At 47.3% G+C, this 24,560-nt stretch overlaps 1 protein-coding gene across 1 annotated transcript; it reads left to right on the plus strand.

Moving 5' to 3' along the window:
- The first annotated feature begins 22,865 nt into the window (after positions 1-22,865).
- LOC138789244 (uncharacterized) lies at positions 22,866-23,828 on the plus strand. The gene has a single exon (XM_069967848.1). The coding sequence runs from the start codon at positions 22,866-22,868 to the stop codon at positions 23,826-23,828; it is 963 nt and encodes a 320-aa protein (XP_069823949.1).
- The last annotated feature ends 732 nt before the right edge of the window (positions 23,829-24,560 follow it).

Raw genomic sequence — 24,560 nt, forward strand, 5'->3', positions numbered from 1 at the left:
GTTGATTTCTAGATGCAATACAGTTATTAGAATTGTCTCCTCTTAAAGTGACTGTACCACCAGGCCCAGGCTGAAGCACTGGAGGCAGGCCAACCCACCCCCAGTGGGAAGAAATCAAAGCCCCTCCATGATGTGACTCCATTAGAATCAATAGAACTCTATCATAGAGGGGCGGGGGTTTCCTCCCACTAAGGGTGGGTCGGCCCGCCTCCAGTGCTTCAGCCTGGGCCTGGTGGAACTGTCACTTTAAGCCACCCAAAGAGACAGAGAAAAAAAACAAACAAGAAAATTAAGAGAAAACAAGAATAAAAATAAAATTAAACAAACAGCAGTTCAAAACTCTCCAGTTAGTTTTTACAGCCACATATTTCCCTTAAGGCTGGAAATCACAATCGCATATTTCACACAGTTCTGTCCAGCCCTCCAGCAACCCTTTCAAGCAGTCCACTTTTGGATTAGGGCCTTCTTCCCAAATTTCTCTCTTTAGAAGGCTTTAGGGGAGAGTCTTTCTTGTTGTTCAGTCAGAAGGAGAGAGGAGAAACCTATGAAGCAGGGGGGAGGGGGGAAGGGAAATTCACCACAGTTACTACCATGTTTTTATCAGGGCTTTTCCAACAAGTCCTGAACAAGTAAATACCTGTTCAGGCCTTCAGTCACTGTCTTAGGTCTCATAAACTCCTCACGGATTGGCACTGAGTCCTATGGAGAGTACACCAGCCTGCAAGTCTGCACAAACAAAGAAGGGACTGAGACAGGTACTTCCAGCAGCTTTGCAACAGTTGCCCTCCACTGATCAGCCCCACAGCGTCCGGCCAGTTATCTTCTCACCTCCAAGCACCGATGCGCCCCGATACTGTCTCCGGTAGGAGTGCAAATCCAGGAGGTGGGGTCAGCGGCATGACGGAGTAGCTGCACGTGCCTCGCTCTTCCCCCCCCCCCCACCTCTGTGCAAAATGTGATGCCATGGAAAATGTGATCTACCCCCGTGATGGAAACCCAATGCCGGTTTCAGGAGCGGGTTGGCTGGTAGAGGCGACCTGGGCAGAATGGGTCTGGTCCTACCCGAAGCAATGGAGGGTCTGCTCTTCCCTGGCTGGATTTACCTGGATGGCGCTGAGGACGAGCGGCGGCCGAGAGGAGGTGGCTGGAGGCGACCGAAGCAGTGGATGGCTTAGACTCACCAAGCGGGCTCTCTGGATGGTGTGGACGTCGCGAGATGAGGGTGGTGGCTGAGAGATGACGTCCGGAGGCCATGCTGGGGGAATGGAGACATGGTGGCTGGGTCTGAGCTGCGGTCTGGCGCATGGCCCTCTGCCAATTGGAGGAAGCGTGAGGAGGAGCTTACGGGCTTGCTGGACTCAGTTCTCACGGCAGCGTGTCAGAATCAGGGACGCGGGTACTTTGTCTCTTTACCTATAGTTTGATAATCCTAGTGAGGATCTAGCTTGCAAATGTTTTTTTTTTTGCTTTCGTTATATTAGTCAACCTTTGGTTGCCTCTGTTCTTGTATTACATTGTGGTATAATTGAGCTATATGTATTGAAAGTAGTCAACATCTTATTTAGTAGCCATTTATTCTATTTATGGTTTTAAGTGCAAATATAATTTTTCAAAAATGTATATATATATATATATATATATATATATATATATATTTAGCAATGAGCAAGTCCTTGTAATAAACTGAAGTTTAAATCTTGCAGGATCAGATCCCCCATTTGAGCTGGTGAATATGTGACTCCTTAGCTCTCTTTGGTCTCCTCGGTTTGAGACTTTGGCACCATCTGCAGGCTTTTTTGAATTGGTTTTAATGTTTGGAATAATCTTCATAATATCTGCTGTCATGCGCCAGAGAATACCCCTGGAAAAGAGTGTAAACTTTATCCCTAATTGAATCATCCTGCCCCTTTCCAACCCTATTTTTTATTATTCATTCCATGTTTCACCATCTAATTGTTTCAGACCTGACAAAGTGTTTTCTAATAAGCACAAATAAAGCACCACCCTGTTTACTCTGTCTGGATTTACCAAGAGGCATGCTCCCCTTAAGAACAGCCAAATCTGCGCCTGGCACAGGCATTATGCACAGTTCTTTTCCTGCTCAGAGCAAGTGTAGATTTTTGCCATGTTTACGCCTGTTTCCATGTGTAAACCTTAATAAATCAGGTGCGAAAGGAGGCGAGAGGGCTATACAGCTGGCATACACCAGGGACAAGGAACAAATCTGCCCTTTTTCCGTGGCGTACGCCAGGGGCACATGTTAGTAAATGGTAAAATAATATAATCAAATTGTATGCAAAGATAAAGGTTTTATAAAAACACTCAGCTATAATATGCTCAAACTTGTTGTGGTTACATTATCAGACCCCAGATATTGTGTTTCATTGTGCCACACCAAACTTTGTAGCGGGCATTGGGAGGAGCCTGCAGTGGTGTCCATTGGGACTACTACACTCTGTGCTGTGGGGGACATTTATGAAAGTTACGGCAGGGGAGTACGCCAGGGAAAAGGAGCATATTCGCCCCTTCTTCCTGGTGTATGCCTGCTGTTTTCCTTGCACACCTGATGGGCAGGCAGGGGGTGTTCGGGGGGTTCTCACAGATGTAAATCATGATCATAATATGCCGGGCAGAGGTTCGGGCACCCGGCTGGCCGGATTTACCAAGAGGTGTGCGCCTAGTGAATTTGACCGAGGAAAAGAAGGCAAGTGTGTTCAAGGCTTTGATGGGAGTTGTGCTGCTAGCACAATGGCAAAAGGTAAGTGTATCTGCCTACATACTATGAACAATTGTTACAATCCTGCACATGAAGCGCCTTCCGTCTTTTTCTCTATGTGATTTATAGGGGAGTAGTGGGGAAGCACTCTTTTGGCAAGACCCAGTGTCTAATAAGACCATACCTGTAACAATTTCTATATTTGCCATAACATAACCAGGGCCAGTTTCAGACAAAGTGTGGCCCTGAGCAAAGCTTAAGTGTGGGTCCCGGTTGTTTACTTTAAATGCCGGAGGACTGTTTCTTACCTTTGTGCAGTCAGCTTGGCAATCTTCACGTAGAGTCTGCCACGGAGGAAGACCTCTAAGATACGCAGCCCCTTGTGGGTAGAGCTCCCCTGTGGAATTTACTCCTTGGCTACCCCTGTCCGGACTGTACCCCTGTCATAAACATCACTGCTGTATCTCTGGGGATTGCGCAGAACATCTCTAGTACGAACACCTGTGTTTTTCTACCATTCAACCTTAGATGAGTCTCTCCTAGAAGATGTCAATCGGTTATGAAGCTACCTTACTACTATGATCCTCTTTTGTATTTAAATGTCTTTTACTGACTTTCAGTGTATGCGGAACAAAACATGTGAAAGGCAATCTCCCCTTCAAAAAAGAACATTATCCCAAATTACGATAGTCTGAAGGGTAAGGAATAATACAAATCCACATTAAAGATGATTGAGGTGAATCAGACGAGTATAACAATTGCACTAAAGAGGGCAACTCCCCCCCCCCCCACATGACTTTGTCCAAATATTTTGGAACTTTTTGAGATGTAGCGGGAGAAAATGAAGTTTAATCCCTGGGTGTGTGGCAGGTAGTCATCTGGGCAGCTCTCTGCCCGTGTGTAGTCACCGGCGGGGATTATTGACAGGCAGAGAGGTCAGTAACGGGCCTCTTTGCCTGTCAATCATCTCCTCTGAGCATGCTGACAGGCAGAGAGCAGTGACAACACACGGGCGAGGAGCCGCCCAGATGACTACCTGCCGCCCCTCATCCTCCCGCGCGGTTTCCTTTAAGCAGATCATGTCCCTGGAGAAGAGGCACCTTGGTCTTATCTGAAGGGTTAAATTTATGTGTGCGCTGTAGGGTACGTATCCTGTCCAGCTGCCTCCGTATTTTCACAGCTTTTTCTTTTTTTAAGATAATAGAAGTGTAGTGTAAGACATATGGTTAGAAACCTATTAGATATCAAGGAGATTTAGGAAGAGAAGAGAGTGTGTGTGAAGGTCTTCCAGGTGAGTGGGTACATGTACATTGGGTATATAAAATTGTCAAAATACTTGCAGTAATAGTACAGGTCCTCAAAACAGACAAATCAATGTGTGTAAAAGTAATAAAGATAGAGGATCTAGGACTGTTAAAGGGTATTTACTAGCGTAAGGAAGATAAAAACGTGAAAATCCTATAAAAGTTTATAAGAGATCCCCAAAATGATGTCATGTACATATACATAAATTAGATGTAAACCATCCTTATAGGGACATAAAAACATAAAATGTAATACAAAGCAAATAAACAACCAAGGTGGATAAAAATGAAAAAAAAAGAAAAAGAAAAAAGAATGAAAAAGTGATTAAAGGACAACTCCCACAAAAAATTTTTTTTGCTCATTTAACACACATTACAAAGTTATATAACTTTGTAATGTGGTTAAATACCCGGCCTGGCCCCCTTCCCCCACTTTCGGACCCCCGACCCCCCACCCCGGAAGTTAAGGAATGTATACATTACCTATTACGATCGTCACGGTCCTCTTCTCCGGGGCGGCATCTGGTGACGACGACGTCAGAGCCGAGGGGCGGTCCGGGTCTTCTTCCTCCTCGGCGTCTTCATGCAAAGTGAATGGGGATGAAAAGGCTGCTGGTGCACATGCGCACCAGCAGCCTTTTCATTGGCTGGAGCGCATCACATGGCTTCCAGCTTGCTCAGCCCTGATTGGCTGAGCTTGCTGGAAGCCATGTGATGCGCTCCAGCCAATGAAAAGGCTGCCGGTGCGCAAGCGCACTGGCAGCCTTTTCCATCCCCTGGACCCGGAAGTTGGAGACATCGCTGGATGGCGGAAGGCGGCGACGGAGAGGCGGACGGCGGGCGAATCGAGTGGCGATCGTCACCGGAGAGATGGTGAGTATGGTGTCTGTGTGTGTCTGTGTTTTTTTTTTTTTTGGGGTCCCGCGGGAGTTGTCCTTTAAGGAAAAGGTAAAAAGTAAAAATTATAATAAAATAATAGTACAAAGTCAATATATGTCTATACTGTTTGTGGATGAACAGTTGAGATCAATATAAGTATAAAAGGATGAATTCCTCAGTGATCCAAATATGTTGTTGTTTAAGTTCTCAAATGTATTCGTATGTAGTGATTAACAACTGTGTATGTCATTAGTACAGATGCAACACTTTTCATACATCTACCAACTGATGCTCCCAGAGGGCATGTCACGACCTGACTCCCAGAGTTGTGTGGGCTGTGGGTGAGAGGATGATGGCAGGGAACACTGAGCATCCCCCTGCCATCATCCTCTCTTCAGCAGCCAGAATTAATTAATTATGGAATATCACCATCCCCTGACCTGATCTTCTTTCATTCACAGGTATGAATTGGCTCCAAATATCCGCTCCTACCCCCCATTATCTACTGCATTGTTTAAATTTAATGGTATGATATCTGGCTCTACTCTTCTCTGCATTGACTTTTATTGCCCTCTTTTCTATGCAGTGAACCCAAACTGTTTGTTTAGAATCTTCTCTCTATCAGTTACCCCTGCCCTCTTCCATCTCTTCACCACCCACCCCATGTTTCACACCTCTAGGGCTCGGCCACACTAGCGTTTTTACATGAAACTGACGGATCCGTTCTTTTTTGGTAAACGGATAGCTAAAGACGGATTTGCTAACTTATGTGAATGGATGGAAACGGATAGCAAAAAATGTTAGTGTATCCGTTTATTTTAGTAAAATTAGCGGAAGCTTGCCATCCGTTTGCTTCTGTTGTCATCCATTTGTAATTCCGTTTGTGTCTGGTTTTCACTGTGGTGTTTTTTTTCCCAGCTCCTCCCCAGGAGGCTATAAAAGAAGGCTTTTTGGAATGAAGGCTAGTCTAAAGATCAAGCACAGAGAGAGAGGTGGCCCTATTCTACTGTCTTGACTTTGACTGCCCTTTTTTTCGCCAAAATGTTGCATTCTCATTTGCTTTACAGCTTCGACATCATGATGATCCAGATGAAAAATTGTCGGCGTGCTAGGAAGAGATGATCTGGACAACATTTTTGGGTTCACCCAATCACCTCCTGCCGGATGACCCGTGGTACCTATGCAACCCTTTATGTGGAACTATGCAGAGACCCCCAGAAGTTCTTTGAATACTTGAGGATGTCGAAGTCAAGTTTTGAGGATCTTCTTCGGCGTGTGGGTCCAACCATCCAGCGACAGAACACCAGATTCCGCAGAAGCGTTTCTCCAGAAGAGTGCCTAATGGTTACTTTGAGGTATGCAATTAAATATCCAAAAATAATTTTTTTTTTATTTTTACTCAACCTTTTTTTTTTTTCTTTACAGATATCTTGCCACAGGAGAGAGCTTTTCTTCTCTGTATTTTCAGTTCTGACTTGGAAAATCCACTATTTCTGGAATCGTGCGGGACACGTGCAAGGCCCTGTGGGAATCTCTTCGAGAGGACTTCATTCCACATCCTTCCACACAGCAATGGATGGACATCGCAGACAAATTCTTTGAAGTTACACAGTTTCCCAACTGTGTCGGTGCTGCGGATGGGAAGTACAACTAAAAGAAGTACTTCTCAGTCATCCTGATGGCCATAGCTGATGCCCAGTACAAGTTTGTAGCTGTGGACTGTGGATTGGTTCATTTGGGCGGACCAACGACTCCAGACTCTTCAAGAACTCTTCTATGGATAGACGGCTTTACACTGGAAATTTTGGACTTCCTGATCCAAGGCCCTTTCCTGGAACTGATGGACCTCCTGTGCCTTTTGTTGTTGTTGCTGATGAGGCCTTCCAGATGTGCGAGAACCTTCTGAAGCCATATTCCAGTCGTGGCCTTAACTACCCCCAAAGGATCTACAATTACAGACTCATCAGAGCAAGACATTTTGAAGAATGTGCCTTTGGAATCCTGACGGCAAAATGGAGAGTTTTTACCCGGCCCATTCAACTTCAGCCAGATGTCGTGGATGAACTGATCAAATCTGCGGTTGTACTGCACAACTTTGGGCCCTATTCCACAGTAACGATAATCGGCCGGATCGGCCCCATTTGGCCCAATTCGGCCGATTATCGTTTGGTGAAATAGAGAGAACGATCAGCCGATGATCGTGTCATCGGCTGATCGTTCATTTAGGGCCAGACCTAAAATCATGGTTCCCCCACCGCGCATCGCTACGGTTCAATAGCGGTGCGCGTCAGGCGACCGACGATTTGACAAGCAGCAGCAGCATACATTACCTGTCAGGTCTTCTCGGCGCTGTCTTCATCCCCGGGTCCCGTGCGCTCTATCTTCAGAATGGTCGGTCAGCTGACGGAGCGCTCAGCCAATCACAGGCCAGGATCGCCGCGGCCTGTGATTGGCTGAGTTTGGCCGGTCAGCTGACCGGCCATTCTGAAGATAGAGCGTGCGGGACCCGGGGATGAAGACAGCGCCGAGAAGACCTGACAGGTAATGTATGATGCTGCAAGGGCTGCAAGGACATCGGTAACGATGTCCTTGCAGCCCTCGCTCAACGATCATCGGGCCGTGGAATAGGCCCAGTAAACGAGCTGCGATCTAGCAGATCCCCGCTCGTTTACATCGTTGATCGGGCCCTCCTCGGCCCGTGGAATAGGACCCTTTGTGTTATCTAAAGAGCCAATCTAATCTGAGCTTACAGAAATGGACACCACATTGGCTCCCCTCCAAGACGTTGCACGAAGATCAACAGTAGCAGTCAACCAGATGAGGGACCAGTTTGCCGAATATTTCCTTTCCAATGCCGGGTGGGTGGACTGGCAAGAAGGAATGATTTGAACTGTACTTTTATATTTTTTATTCTTTTATTTTTCAGCATTTCTGATCCATGCAGTGGCCAAAGTGTGATTTCTTCTGTTTCATTGGGACTTTGGCTAGAGCAGAGAGTCTGGGCTCCCCTCTCCCCTGAGTGCTTTGCACTCAGGGGAGAGGGGAGCCCAGACTCTCTGCTCTAGCCAAAGTGTGATGTCTTCTGTTTCATGGGGACTTTGGCTAGAGCAGAGAGTCTTTGCACTCAGGGGAGAGGGGAGCCCAGACTCTCTGCTCTAGCCAAAGTGTGATGTCTTCTGTTTCATGTTGACTTTGACTAATAATACAGAGAGTCAGGGCTCCCAAAGCACTCAGGGGAGAGGAAAGGCCAGACTCTGTGCAGAAGACAAGAAAAATCCACATGCTGTCCTGGCTTGAATTTAAAATCGACGTAAATAAAAAAAAAAATTTGTAGAATAAAATTTTATTCTAAAATCAACAAATGTCAATAGTAAAAATACTACAACATTTTTCACCAAACATAACACTGTTTGGATCCATTGTCAAATATTTCACTCCAATAAAACGTTTTTTAAAACAAAACTATTTTTATTTTTCCACAACTTTTTCCAACAGGTTGAGAATGTTTTTTTCCTTTAAAACTAGAATACTAGGAGTATCTTTGAAAAGGATTTTCCAATCCCTGTCTGGCCATTGTTGCTCTGTCACCTGCATTGCGACGTACGGATTGGTTTTCTTGACGTGTACGGTTGTCAAAGGGATTTGGCGTTTGAAGGAAATAGGTATCAGAAAAAGATTGGACATGGTGGGTTAGTGGTGTGGCAGGGGAGGGGAATGATGATGTATAAGGTGGAGTTGAAGGGTTTGGAGAGGTTACGGATGAGGTGCTGGAATGCAGAGAGGCTTCAGCCAAGTTTTGGCATGGTGTGGAGTGGCAACTTGGAGGTGGAGGTGAAGGCGAAGGATTTTGTCCCATTGCTCGGGCACTGGCTGGAGAATCGGACAGTGACCTTGTGGTTGTTTAAGCCAGTGAGCTGCTTTGAGGATTGTGGTACTCAAACAAGGGGAGTGGGTTTGCGTGCATTTCTAAAGACTGGGTACTGGAAAATAAACGTGGTGCAGGAGGCATGGGTGGAGTATGGTAATTCTGGGGTTGGGATATGGGACGAAATGTCTGTTGATGGGACATGGGTTGTACACATGACCCAGACTGTTGGAAACTTGTCTGGTGGGACATGGGCTGAGCATATGGGTGGGGCTGTGAATAAGATGGTGCAAAAGATTGTTGCTCGGATCTTAATTGATAATAGGGCTGTGGCAATGAGCCTCTGAATAGTTTGGTTTTGACGCTGCAATATCTCACAAATTTTGCTATTTATGCAATTTCAGAGTTCATACTGCTGATCTGGTGTCATTGTGCGTATATCATCAATAATTGTTTTAAAAAAATATTCTGTTGGAGTTAAAGGTCCAGAATAGGTAGCATTGGATTCTAGGCGTGTTATACGGGCCAAGAACTCTTCTTTCAATTTTTCTAGTCTCACATCAACAGTTAACAAGGCATCCCTGGTGACCCTTATCAGATTCTCCCACACCTGTGGACGTCTTCTGCCAGATCTACCAGGCTTTAGCAGACTACTAAAAGTTCTCCCAATATTGGTGGAAGATGTAGCAGCATTTGTCTGTGTGGGATTGTCGGCTGTTGACACCAGATCGGGGGTCTCTGAGCGTGGTTCAATTGTCTCTGCTTGTGTGTCCTCTGTTGCTCCCTCCAGTATCAGATCACGAGCACTGCCAACAGTTCTGGAACCAAAAGGTAGAGTGTGTAAAAATCAAAGTATGTTTTATGATTTTTAAAAAATATAAAAAAATTTGAAAATACGTACAAACGAAGTTGTGCACATCGTCTCAGAAAATCCAAGGCATTCATGTATCTGTATGTATTTCGCCGTGTAGCACCAGAGCCACTTGGAATGCTTTGATCCTTATGAAAGTCTAGAATATATCGGTCCCTCATTGATCTCCATCTGATGACTACGCTTTTTCCTAAAAAAAAGGTAGGACATAAGTTTGATCTGAATGCACTCCTTCAGTACATAGTCCCTAAAATTACTTTACACACCTGCTTTTCTTTTTTCAGGTTCGGACAAGTCATTCCAGTTTTCGATGACCGTGCTATGAACTTCATTCCACAACGACTGTGTTAGGTGGTGATCAGAATGCGCAGGGTCAATGTGGTCCCATAAAGCACTCCTCTCTTGTACCGTCTGGATGAGAAGGTCATTGTTGATCCTCACTCTAGGCCAGGGGTCCTCAACTGGCGGACCGCGGTCCGAACCTGGACCGCGGAGGCCAGCTGTCCGGACCCCTGGTTAGACCTCCTAACCGCCCGGGACAGACCCATAAAGCACTCCTCTCTTGTACCGTCTGGATGAAGAGGTCATTGTTGATCCTCACTCTAGGCCAGGGGTCCTCAACTGGCGGACCGCGGTCCGAACCTGGACCGCGGAGGCCAGCTGTCCGGACCCCTGGTTAGACCTCCTAACCGCCCGGGACAGACCGGATCCGGGGCGGTTAGGAGGTCCCGTTCCCACCGCAATGCCTCCCGCGGAAGTGTCGGTTGTCCCCGGCTGATACACGCTCTCTGGGGACGTCCCGGGGATTCCCCAGCAGAGCGCGCACCACAGACCTCAGTGTGTGCCGCCTGCCTGAACTTCCCGTAAGTACAGGCCAGCGTCGCACACTGAGGTCACTGGTGCGCGCTCTGCTGGGAAATCCCCGGGACATCCCCAGAGAGCGTGTATCAGCCGGGGGCCGGACCGACAGGAGAAGAGAAGACAGCCGCAGCGGGGAACGAGGTGCTAGGTGAGTTGTGGGTTGTTTGTTTTTTTGTCTGGGGGCCATCTGCACTGGGGGGCTATATACTACTGGGGGGAGCTCACAGGGGGCTATATACTACAGGGGGAGAGCACAGGGGGCTATATACTACTTGGGGGGCTATATACTACTGTGGGAGCTCACAGGGGGGCTATATACTACTGGGGGGGCTATATACTACTGGGGGGAGCTCAGAGGGGGCTATATACTACAGAGGGAGAGCGCACAGGGGGGCTATATACTACTGGGGGGCTATATACTACTGGGGGGAGCGCACAGGGGGGCTATATACTACTGCGGGGAGCTCATAGGGGGCTATATACTACAGGGGGAGAGCACAGGGGGGCTATATACTACTGTGGGGACCTCACAGGGGGGCTACATACTACTTGGGGAGAGCACAGGGGGGCTATATACTACTGGGGGGACCTCAGAGGGGGGGCTATATACTACTTGGGGAGAGCACAGGGGGGCTATATACTACTGGGGGAAGCTCACAGGGGGGCTATATACTACTGGTGGGAGCTCACAGGGGGGCTATATAATACTGGGGGGAGCTCACAGGGGGCTATATACTACAGGGGGAGAGCACAGGGGGCTATATACTACTGGGGGTAGCTCACAGGGGGCTATATACTACAGTGGGGGGAGCTCACAGGGGGCTATATACTACTGGGGGGAGCTCACAGGGGGCAATATACTACAGTGGGGGGAGAGCACAGGTTGGGCTATATACTACTAGGGGGAACTCACAGGGGGCTATATACTACAGGGGGAGAGTGCACAGGGGGGGCTATACACTACTGGGGGAGCAACAGGGGGCTTTACACTACTGGGGGAGAGCGCACAGGGGGGCTATACACTACTGGGGGAGCAACGGGGGGGGGGGGTTATATACTACCAGGGCAGTCACCCCCTTTGTACCTAATATCAAAGGGCTGTTGAGAGAGAAAAAATGCCAGTTTTCCTGCTAATAAGCAGCAATTCTGTATGTAAATATTTGAACGTTTGTGAAAATTAACAAAACACGTTTCCTACTGATGTTCAGCTCGGACCTTCACCTGACAATAGACCCCGGTAAGTGGACCTTCACTAAAAGTTGTTGAGTACCCCTGCTCTAGGCTTTGGAGTTCTAACTGCACCCTGAAATAAATATTAATAAATAAACATTGTCTTTCAACTGTTATTTTATGATGTGAAACTCTGACAGCTATGTACTCACTTTACGTATAGCACCATGACCTCGACTTGCACATGTTTGATGCCTTTCACTGGTTTCAGTTGTCTGTCGAGGTTGGTTATCAGTCTGGAACATAAAGGAAATTTTAGGCCTTATTTTTTTCCTTGTAACTTTTAAAAATACATACATACAGTGAGAGTAGGTTTGTACCTGTCCACTTTGTGAAGAGGTAACACTTGCTTGGGTATCCTCTCCACTTTGTGCAGAGGTAGTAATATAAGCACATGCTTGGCTATACTCTTCATCCTCACTGAAAAAACTCTGCATTCAAAAAAGCATATTATAAGCTCTTGCCTGTTTTTTAAATTTTTTATTGATCACTAAAATTATTAAATACTTGTGACACCTGCAGGGCCGGACTGGGGCTAAAAAGCAGCCCTGGCACACAAGCCCCACCAGCCCACATATATATCTCCCCCCAACCACTGCATCAACTATGTCTAGCAGAAGATGTTTTAGCTTTACTGTCATATAATAAAAGCGTCATACACTGACTATATTAACATCAGACACCAGGTGTACACAGATGCTGCAGACTAGAGAAGAGAATACAGCAGTGATCAGAAGCAGTCACAGGTAGAATACTATAGATGATTTGTTTGCTCCACTGTGATTGTGCTGTTCCCCTGTTATCTCTCCTGGAAATCTAGGAACACATTGATCACAGCAAGAGCTGCATGAACATCACCAATCACACCCTGCCGCACAATTATTGAGCTGTGCGAGCGCTCGCTTACAGTGCTGGTTACCATACCCTCTTCCCTACACTGACACTGCCCAATTATGACTGACAGTAATAGACTATGTGGGGACCCATTCTATTGATCAGAGGATTGGTAACTGTGGGATACATAGAGTAATGTAATATTATTGTGTCACTATGTCTCCATGTAGACCAGGCCTGCTGTCTTATGTTTCCAGGAGGAATAAGAGGAAGAAAACACAAAGCTCTAACTAAAGATGCTCTGCAATTGTTATATCATGGAGGGCACAAATAATAGATCGTGTAAATAGTATAATTAGGGTATACCAACCGTGGGTATGTCACAAATATCCAATAATAATAGATGTCAGGAGAGCTGACAGTGACTCCATATACCAGGTGACACCATCTCTCATCACTCTCCTGTACCACACTCCAATAAAAATCATACTCCAGATGCCTGAAGAAACTAATTCTGCACACCCCTAAACAAAATTCATATCCCAGACCCCTGATTAAATGGAATCCACAGACCCCGAAATAAATTTATAACCTGGACCCCTTAAATAAATGTATGCTGCAGACCTAAAATAAATGCATACCCCAACATGTAACTTCAGACCCCGGGCCACATTAACTTATACCCCAAACACCAGAAGAAATACAGATCCCAGACCACCTCCCCCACACAGCTCAATCCCCTCAACCTCCATTCTCTATAGTGTGCCCCAACTTTATCCTCTGCCCTTCTCTATAGTGTGCACCTCCTTCTCCTCCAGGTAACACAGAGGGGGCACAACCATAGTGACACTGCCAGGAGCTGCACTATGTGACAATGTGTGTGCAATGTGCTGCATTACTATCTCAGAATTAATAATGATTTTAATACTGTGTCACACAGTAGTACTACTACTATATAATGTGTGAGCAGCAGGACTGCGGTAGATGCAATATTAACCATCAATAGGGGAAGACACAGACAGCAGAGAACCCCTGTGCAAAGAATGTGCCTGAGCCCCCCCTCTCTTCTCCCCTACATAAGTGATTACGCAGTGGTTATGCAGTGTCCCAGAACAGCCATTCTTATGCTCATATTTTTATTATAACTAGTTCTGTTCTGGAAAGCTATGGTCCACTGCAAACTGCGTGTATTGTGTCCCCCTTCTCAGTATTCAGGTCTGCCATTTCAGTCATTTATTGCATGTGTATTCAGGTATCAGTGTCTAAAGGTATTATGTCGCCTCCTAGTGTTCAAGGATGGTACTCCTCATGTATATTCCTCTGTATATGCCTAATGGTGTGATGATGCAATGGCTGGATGTCACGTGACTGTGCCCTGCTTCCATGGTAACACCAATGGTCATCGAGCTTTTGGCTGGGGTTACCATGTGACTTCCTGTGCTACCTCAGTCTATTCCCTGCCACAGAGGGGGTAGGTTGTGAGTCGAGTCTTGTCCTCCACCATCAGGAGACAAGTTGTGCTTTTGTCCTCTCTCTCCCTGCTAAAGAGAGAGGCCTCTGGTTGCTCTGCTGCTCCAGTCCACTGGCTGTGTTCCTGTCTCAAGTCTCAAGATTCTCATCTGGGTGTCGATTCTTCAGTCATTCTTCAGTTCCTCTCATCATCATCTTCTCAAATCATCAACAGCAAATATTTCATTCAAGTCTCATTCCACCCAGCATCTCAGCTTCAGTTTCACTACTACTCCCATCATTCAGCACGCTACTCTCACAGCCTATTGCAGCATCACCCATTACTCTGCTTTATCCAAGATTGCCTTATTCCCGGTTGCATCCGGAGAGACTGTTACTACTAGTTACCACCGTTACAATAAATATACAACTACCGTTGTTTCTGAACCTTGGGATTGGTGTGTTCATTGGTGCCCTGACTAAGGACAACGAAGAATCGCACGCCCAGTATTCCCGCATGGTCAGGAGCCCGGTTTCCAGCTGTATCACCCTCGTGCCTACACCGTGACCACACTACATCCTACAGCTGCCCCGGTTCCTGCACCCTCACAACATCTGCACTGCGGAAGTGGCCCCCAGGGGCCAGGGCGTAGCATTTGGCGTCACGAACAGGATTACGTTTGCATTATGTGCCCCCAAGACTGTGCCGCAGCCCCAAAAAGACTTTGCCATATCACCATGGGGGTAATCGAGGCACTCAGGGCCCTGAACTGTACACAAGATGGCCGCCGTCTTCTTCAATTTCTAACTGCGCCATACCCCGGAGAGGAGGGGGTTAATTGCCATGCTGCCCAAGCGCGGGAATCGCCCGGCGCCATGGACTTTGCATTGACTGCTCCTGATTGGCTGCCAGCGCCAGATGACGTCACTGTTGCCAGGCAGACTGCTGGGCCGGAACTTCAGCCTCTGCGCTCCGCCTCCCCCCAGGTCCTCAAGACCACGCCAGTGCGTAGCAAGATGGCGTCCTGTGAGGAGTGTAACTCCGCGGCTGCCGTACTGCCTCTACTGGAGCGTCCTACGCTTCTGCCCGAACTCGATCCAGCCTGTTTGCTAGCCCCACTGCCCTCCGATAGTGACAGCAGCTGGGGATCTGTCCGGTCCGAAGACGGGGATCAAAGCCGGGCCTCCGCTCCACGCTCCCCTGATAGCGACAAGGAGACGTCTTCTGGACTCAGCGGTGCCTCCAGCCCTGAGCATTCTGGCTCCTCCCGCTACACCTTCTCCACCGGACCATCGCTTTCTTCCGAGGACGACCGGATCCTGGACGGGTCTTCACCGGTGCCTCCAGACCCTGACCCCGGGGGTAAGACTTTCTTTAAGGGCCCAATATCTCCGGGCCTATGGCGGCCTCCAGGGCGTGATTCTCCGCCCCTACCACAATGGGTATTCGGCCGGGAGCCCAAAGTAATGCAGCTAGTAGAGGATTTACAGCGGGCTCTCTCTCCCTCTCCGCCCGCCACTAAAGCTGCCCCCGCTATGGCTACTACTGCGGCTGCAGCCTCCACTATTGCCTGGCAGTCTACCGCAGCTACTACCGCCAGCGATGCTGCCTCCACCAAAGCCGGCCTAGTGCCGGAACCACCGCCATCAGTGCCCTATCCTGATTATGCCCCACTCTGGGGTCATCCATATACCCCCTACCTGGAGTCTAATGCCGCGTCCGAGCGGCTCTTCATCCGCAAATTGGAAAGACCAAGGCCAGGTGCAGCTCCTTTGGAGAGGAGAAGGGGGACTATCACAAAATTTGACAAGCAGCGGGGCTATGGTCTGGTGATGGACTCATACACCGGACTGCTGGTGCTGGTCAACAGGGGTGCAGTGATGCGAGATTACCAGCCAGCCTACCTTAACAACCTTACTCCTGGAGAGGTCATTGAGTACACCCTGATAGGGTCCCCAAAAGGTCCCTGGGCTGCAGCAGTCACCCGGCCTAAGAATCCGATACAACGGCCTTTCCTACCAACTCCATCAGAGAACTGGGAAGAAGATTGGCAGGATTTCAAGCCTCTGGGCTCTATCACTGCTGCTTCCAAGGCCCCAGGTTCAGCCACTACCACTGCTCACTCCATTGCTCCTGCTGCTGTGGCTAAAGCCGCCTGCTCGACCACCTCAGTGACATACTACGTGGCTCCCATCATTTCCCCCATCACCACAGTGACCCCTAGCGTTGTGGTCACCACCGCGGCAGATGATGCTCCTGCTCCGGCTTCCTCCCGGTATCACCCCTGGGAGAAGAAGAGGGGTGCCACTTGGGGTCCTCCAGGACACCTCTGTTAAGTGTTCTCCCCGAAGGCTGAGTTCTATGACTGTTTTTTTCGTGTGCTGTTAAACTGTTTTGTTATGCAACGTTCAAGGTTCGTGCCTGGTCCTCCTGACCAAGTTCTCTTATTATTATCCAGCTATGTGCTGATGGACACTCATTGACCAAACTGTTCTTCAGTGCCTGTCCCAGAGCCTTTACATGGACGATGTTCTATATTGCCTAAGGAGACTCTACCACACAGAGACACTTATCCATTCCTTCCTAAAGCATTTTCCAGATTATGTGATTGTCAGAGGTTTATTATTGTACTTCAGTATTGCACTTCAGCATTGCACTTCAGTAGTCAAAGGTCTATTTTCTTGTCAGAGTCATATATATATATATATTTTGCTACTTCTGAGTGAGCAGAAAAGTCATTTAGATAGTCTCAGAGTAAAGTGTGTCTTTTGAAGAAGTATTTTTTTTTCACAGTGTATATTTTCATGTCAGAGACAGTTTCCTCCTCCTCTGAGTAAAGAAGTCAGTCTACATATTTATATCTATAGCCTCAGAGAAAGTGTATTTTCTAAAAAGTGTATTTTTCAGAAGAATCTTCTATTTTCTCCATGCATAATCTCATTGTGTATTATTATCATATCTATAGCTGGAAAGATTTAGTTGAGCCAGTTCGTATGCAGATTTTCTTCAGATTTTCATTCAGATTTCTCTCAAGGTTTCCTTCAGTCATGTGAGCCAGTTCTCCTCAAGACCTCGCAGTATTTGTTGTCTTTTGTATTTCCCTTCCTTTTGTTTCCAGTATTTGTTCACCTCTGTCTTGTCCCAACACAGTAGTTATCACACATAGTCATACCTAACATTCACACTGGTCCATACATATTGCACCTTGGATACCCTTTCGTGTGTTTGGCCTATTGGATAATTGTGTTGTATGATTGACCGGTATGTAAGGGGCCCCCATGTATGTTTGCTTTTATTATTTTGTTCTTTTCTCTTTCAGGTGTCCAAGTCACTTCACACAGACACGCCATGGTAGTACACAGGTCTTCACAGTTTTCTTTCCAGTAGGGTAACTCATTTCCATTGGAAACCACTGTCAAACTGACTGGAATATTGAGGGTCGCCCGCCAGCAGTTAAGTTGTCCTGACTTCCATGTCAGATGGTCCACTTACTAACTACCTGTAACCAGAGTACGTTAGGCACCCCTAGGTGAAGTCCTGCCACTAGGGTTTTTTTTCTTTCTCTCTCACATATGTAGATGTGTGTTTCCCACGCTCAAGGCACAGGTGACAAGAGATTGTCACCTGTGCCTTGAGCGTGGGAAACACACATCTACATATTCACTCTCACTAACATTCCTTCCTCTTGTCCTGTTGTCCTGGTCCTCTATGTTCATTCGGCCACATCTACCTCAGCTTGTGGTTCGCTGAGGTCGGCTTATTTCTAGTAGGGAGGTATGCAGTGTCCCAGAACAGCCATTCTTATGCTCATATTTTTATTATAACTAGTTCTGTTCTGGAAAGCTATGGTCCACTGCAAACTGCGTGTATTGTGTCCCCCTTCTCAGTATTCAGGTCTGCTATTTCAGTCATTTATTGCATGTGTATTCAGGTATCAGTGTCTAAAGGTATTATGTCGCCTCCTAGTGTTCAAGGATGGTACTCCTCATGTATATTCCTCTGTATATGCCTAATGGTGTGATGATGCAATGGCTGGATGTCACGTGACTGTGCCCTGCTTCCATGGTAACACCAATGGTCATCAAGCTTTTGGCTGGGGTTACCATGTGACTTCCTGTGCTACCTCAGTCTATTCCCTGCCACAGAGGGGGTAGGTTGTGAGTCGAGTCTTGTCCTCCACCATAAGGAGACAAGTTGTGCTTTTGTCCTCTCTCTCACTGCTAAAGAGAGAGGCCTCTGGTTGCTCTGCTGCTCCAGTCCACTGGCTGTGTTCCTGTCTCAAGTCTCAAGATTCTCATCTGGGTGTCGATTCTTCAGTCATTCTTCAGTTCCTCTCATCATCATCTTCTCAAATCATCAACAGCAAGTATTTCATTCAAGTCTCATTCCACCCAGCATCTCAGCTTCAGTTTCACTACTACTCCCATCATTCAGCACGCTACTCTCACAGCCTATTGCAGCATCACCCATTACTCTGCTTTATCCAAGATTGCCTTATTCCCGGTTGCATCCGGAGAGACTGTTACTACTAGTTACCACCGTTACAATAAATATACAACTACCGTTGTTTCTGAACTTTGGCATTGGTGTGTTCATTGGTGCCCTGACTAAGGACAACGAAGAATCGCACGCCCAGTATTCCCGCATGGTCAGGAGCCCGGTTTCCAGCTGTATCACCCTCGTGCCTACACCGTGACCACACTACATCCTACAGCTACCCCGGTTCCTGCACCCTCACAACATCTGCACTGCGGAAGTGGCCCCCAGGGGCCAGGGCGTAGCAGTTACACCCAGGAACTCACAGAGACGTCTTCTTGGATCAGGGTCGTTCACTTTCCTTTCCTTCCCCATCTGGTGCGGCCATAATGAAGACATCTTCCAACCACAACTCATCTCCACAGGATCTGCCAGATAAACATTTTAGGCTCCTTGCTTTAGCACCATCCTCACCTCTATACAAAGTCCCTGTGTATGCACACAGTAATAGTGCCCACTCTGTGTCCCCTTATAGTGTATATATACACCCTGTGCCTTCATATAGTTTATATAGGCCTCTTCTGTGCCCATACATTGTATAAAGGCCTCCTCTGTGCCCCTATATAGTGTTTATGTGGCCCCTATTGTGTATATGTGCCCTATTTAGTTATATGTTCCCCCCTCTGTGCCCTTATATAGTGTTTATGTTCCCCAATAATGTATATGTGCCCCATTTAGTTATATGTGCCCCCTCTGTGCCCCTCTATAGTGTTTATGTGCCCCTATAGTGTATATGTGCTCCATTTAGTTATATGTGCCCCCCTCTGTGCCCCTATATAGTGTTTATGTGCCCCTATAGTGTATATGTGCCCCCTCTGTGCCCCTATATAGTGTTTATGTGCCCCTTATAGTGTATATGTACCCCTTCTGTGCCCCATTTAGTTTTTTGTGCCCCCCTCTGTGCCCTTATATAGCGTTTATGTGCCCCAATAATGTATATGTGCCCCATTTAGTTATATGTGCCCCCCTCTGTGTCCCTCTATAGTGTTTATGTGCCCTTATAGTTTATATGTGCCCCATTTAGTTATATGTGCCCCTATAGTGTATATGTGCCCCATTTAGTTATATGTGCCCCCCTCTGTGCCCCTATATAGTGTTTATGTGCCCCCTATAGTGTATATGTGCCCCCTCTGTGCCCCATTTAATTATATGTGCCCCCTCTGTGCTCCTAGTGTATATGTGCCTCCTCTGTGCCCACACTAGGCATATGTGCCCCCTCTGTGTCCACATTAGTTATACATGCTCCAATTAGGTATACTTAAAACAAAAGAAAATAAGCGCACACTTACGATAAATGACAATAAAGAGGAGTGCAAGTTACCTCAGAAACTGAGAACAAAAAAAGGGCAAGCCTGAGGGAAAAAAAACGCTCAGCACATTCAATTATATATATGAAAAAAGAAATTTATTGTAATGGTACAAGGTAAAACACACAAAAAAGGCTGTATACAGTGATAAAAAGGTTTTTTTCCTCAGGCTCCTTTTTTTCTTCATAATTACTAGCCCCTTCAGTGCCCCAATACGTCCCCTCTGTCCTGTGCCCCCACAAGAACAAAAACAAACAGACCACCAACTCACCTGTGACACGCTCCTCAGCCTCTCCTCTCTCCCGGCAGCATTCTCCCTGCAGCTGTAACTCCTCTCCGGGCAGCGCGGGTCTTCTCTCTCATCTTCCGGCGCAGGCAGCTTTGGTACAAAGACTCTGCCTGCACCGGATGTGCCCCGCAGCCGCTGTCATTCACCAGTGTGTGTGCATCTTAAAGACACACACACAGAGGAAAGATAAAGGCTGTGCAACACATCCGGCGCAGGCAAGTCTTTGTACCAAAGCTGCCTGCGCCGGAAGATGAGAGAGAAGACCCGCGCTGCTCAGAGAGGAGCTAAAGGGATCAGGTGACTTTTTTCCCCGTCCCCCTCACCTACCACACTCAGCCCGCAGCCCGGCCGCGACCCGCGGCTGCTAATTGAGCAGCACTGCGGTGCTGTACATTTTTAATAATGTAAATTTTTTTCTCATGTCGCCCTGGCGGCCCACGGACTGGTAATCTGGCCAGCCCAGCGGGCATTTGCCCGGTTTGCCAGATTACCAGTCGGGGCCTGGACACCTGTGTCGCTGCATCCTGATTCATCCTGACCAGATAACATAGGGGAATGCTAAAAAAAAAAACTTACAACTTACAAGTCTACGTCTCTGGGATGCTGGAGTATCATCTTCACTGGACGACATTCTGTGAAAAATACCAATTGGTGGACATCAGTCACATGTCACATTGCAATGTGATGGAATTAGCACGAATACAGCACAAGGCCCACCCTCCTTTGGTATGAAAAAAGCAAGACCTACATTGAACTGTGAGGCAAATTCTCCCTGAGATGAAGACAGCAAGCATGTCTGACTACAGCACAAGGCCAACCCTCCATTTTGACTGAAATCAGCAAGCCCTATAATGAACTGTGCAGCATAATCTCCCTGGGATGAAAACAACAAGCATGGCTGACTAGCACAAGGCAAAACCTCCATTTTAAATGAAAAATGCAAGCCCTGTTATAAACAGTGCAGCATACTCTCCCTGTGATGAATACAGCAGGCATGTGTGACTACAGCACAAGGCCCACCCTCCATTTTGACTGCAAACAGCAAGCCCTATAAAATGAACTGTGCAGCATAATCTCCCTGGGATGAAGACTACAAGCATGGCTGACAAGCACAGGGCACAACCTCTATTTTAATGGACAAAGCAAGACCTACATTGAACTGTGAAGCAAAATCTTCTTGGGATAAAGCCAGCAAGCATGGCACATGGCTGACAAGCACAACCTCCATTTTTCATGAACAGTGCAGCAAAATCTCCCTGGGATAAAGCCAGCAAGCATGGCACATGGCTGACAAGCATAACCTCCATAATGAACATTGCAGCATATTTCTCCCTGGGATGAAGACAGCAAGCATGTCTGACTACACGGCCCACCATCCATTTTGACTGCTACAGCACGCCCTATAATGAACTGTGCAGCATACTCTCCCTGGGGTGAAGACAACAAGCATGGCTGATATAGATTATTACCTACAGATGAGAAGAGAAGAATTGTTCTTTTTATAGCTTCTGAGGTGATTTTCTGTCCAGTTTTCCTTGTGAAGGACCGAGGATTATGTAGGGGCCTGTCTGAACAGGAAGAGTCATGTGGCACTCTAGAACTTCCTGTCTTCTCTCCCCTTCTGCGCATGCTCCAACTAGAAAACGGAATGGGACGGAAACTTGAACAACGGACGCAAACGGATTAACCTTCCGTTTAGATCCGTCACCATTGACTTTCATTATAAAAAAACGGATTGCATCGATCCGTTTTAAGTTCCGCAATATCCCCGTAATATCAAACAATAATCTTTTTATCTCTCCTTCCCTTCTACCTGCTGATCTAACTCCCCTGCTATCTTTTTCCCATACAATAAACCATTCCTTCCCATTCCCTCCAAACATCCTCACTTCCTCTCGGGCCTAGGGCCCGTTCAAACAGAGTAAAGGCCCTATTCCACGGAACGATTATCGTTCGTATTCGGCCGATATCAGCCGCTACGGACGATAATCGTCCCGTGGAATAGAGTGCAACGATCAGCCGACATTGTTCATGTCGGCCGATCGTTGCAGTCGCTTGTTTTTCAACATGTTGAAAAACAAGCGACTGATATAGCAGCGATCTGCTGCCGTCGCTCCATTGAATAGGGGTGTCGGCAGCAGATGCTGCTATATCCTATGGTCTGCCCGGACGATCAGCGATCCCCCGGGCAGCCCCCCCGCAGCTCCCCCCACCCCCTCCCGCACTCACCCGCTCGCTGCAGCCACGTTGAATAGCGGGGAACGTTGAACGGGAATAGCGAGGAACGTTGAATAGCGGGGAACGAGGAGCAAACGAGCGCTGTGAGCGCTCGTTTGCTCCTCTAAACGACCGGTGTAATAGGCCCATTAGAACGGCAGAATTCCACCAGCCTCCATGTCATAATGACACTCAATGGGAGGCGCCCGCCCTGCATCTCTCGGCACTGAAGAATGAACATGTTTATGGGAGAGGAGCCGTGTGGGAGTCCCATAGTGTCATTATGACAGGGAGGATGGCGGCATTCCATGGCGGACAATTCCGCTGCAGAATTCCGCTGTTCTTACTCTGTGTGAACGAGCCCTTACTCACACCTACTATCTCTATCTCTGCTACTACTTACTGCTGGAGACATCTCTCCTAATCCTGGTCCTCCAACTTTTACTAACAGCTTCTCTTCATCGGCCTCCTACAGAAACCCTTTTAACCTGATTCGGATTCCCTGCATGCCAGATCCCATCTCTATTTACTGTGCTTTTTGGAACTCTAGATCCGTCTGTAACAAAATCACTGAAACCCATGACTTATTTCTCAATAAATCGCTCATCCTGCTGGCTCTCATGAAAACATGGCTTCAAGAGTCGGACACAGCCTCACCTGCCGCTCTGACCCTTGGTGGCCTTCAATTTTCCCATTCTCCTAGACCTTATAACAGGCATGGTGGAGGAGTAGGTATACTTCTCTCTCAGGACTGCACTTACCAGGTCATTCACCCTGTACCCTTTCTCTTATTCTCCTCTTTTGAGGTGCACACCATTAGACTCTTACAGCCCTTTTCCCTTAGAGTTGCAGTTATCTATCGCCCCCCTGGTTCACGACGACACTTTCTTTACCACTTTTCTACCTGGCTTCCTAACTTTCTATCTTCTGACATTCCTGCCCTCATCATGGGAGATTTTAACATCCCTATTGACAAACCACTTTCCCCATCAGCCGCTCAGTTTCTTTCTCTAACCTCCTCCCTTGGCCTCTCTCAGCTTTCTGACTCTCCAACCCATAAGGATGGAAAAACCCTGGATCTTTTCTTCTCTAGACTTTGCCCAGTTTCTTACCTTACTAGCACTCCCATCAAGCTCTCAGACCATAATCTTTTCTCCTTTTCAATCTCTAATACTCATTCTCCTCCTGACACCCCAACCTCGGTGAAGTACAGAAACTTACGTGCCATCAACACCCAACAACTTTTAGACTCTGTACAGTCATCACTGCCTCCTATCTCTTTGCTCTCCTGTCCCAATCTGGCTGCCACATACTATCACAACACCCTGAAAACAACCCTCAACAAAATGGCACCCTCACATCTTAATCAGCCAAATGCAGACGACCACAACCCTGGCACACACCTAGATCTCGTTTTCTTCTACGGTGTTCTAGGTGTGCAGACCTCCTACATTATAAATTTGTGCTAAGAAGCTTCTACTCTGCTCTTCACTCAGCTAAACAATCTTACTTTACCGCTCTCATTTCTTCTCTATCCCATAACCCAAAACATCTCTTTGATACCCTCAACTCCCTCCTCAAACCCAAAGTTCAGACACCCATCACCAGGGCCGGACTGGGATTGAAAATCAGCCCTGGTATTCAAGAGCACACAGGCCAACTCGCCATACGGTGTAAAGTTATGAGAGGATGTTGTGAGTGCAGCATAGCTACATGTTGTAGCATCATGGCCATGACAGGAATTACAGATAATAACACAGTAAATGGGGTAAGAAGCTTCTGTCTCTGTACTATGTTGCGGTGCTGCAGTTACAGGTCGTCACCACTACACATTGTACAGAGACAGACTGCTTCCGGCCCCGGTCACCGTGCTGAGTTTAACACCACTACCACATACTGACTAGAGATGACCAAACCTCGAGCATGCTCGAGTCGATCCGAACCTGAACTTTCAGCATTTGATTAGCGGTGGCTGCTGAAGTTGGATAAAGCCCTAAGGCTATGTGGAAAACATGGATATAGTCATTGGCTGTATCCATGTTTTTCAGACAACCTTAGAGCTTTATCCAAGTTCAGCAGCCCCAGCTAATCAAATACCGAATGTTCGGGTTCGGATCGACTCGAACCCGGTTCGCTCATCTCTAATACTGACTAATGCCACCACATACTGACTAATACCACCTTATACTGGCTAATACCAC

This window comes from Dendropsophus ebraccatus, chromosome 4 (assembly GCF_027789765.1).
Source record: "Dendropsophus ebraccatus isolate aDenEbr1 chromosome 4, aDenEbr1.pat, whole genome shotgun sequence".
NCBI lineage: Eukaryota > Metazoa > Chordata > Amphibia > Anura > Hylidae > Dendropsophus > Dendropsophus ebraccatus.

Excerpts from the sequence above, each read along its gene's own strand:
- LOC138789244 (XM_069967848.1), top strand. The coding sequence starts at position 22,866 with ATGCCAGATCCCATCTCTATTTACTGTGCTTTTTGGAACTCTAGATCC.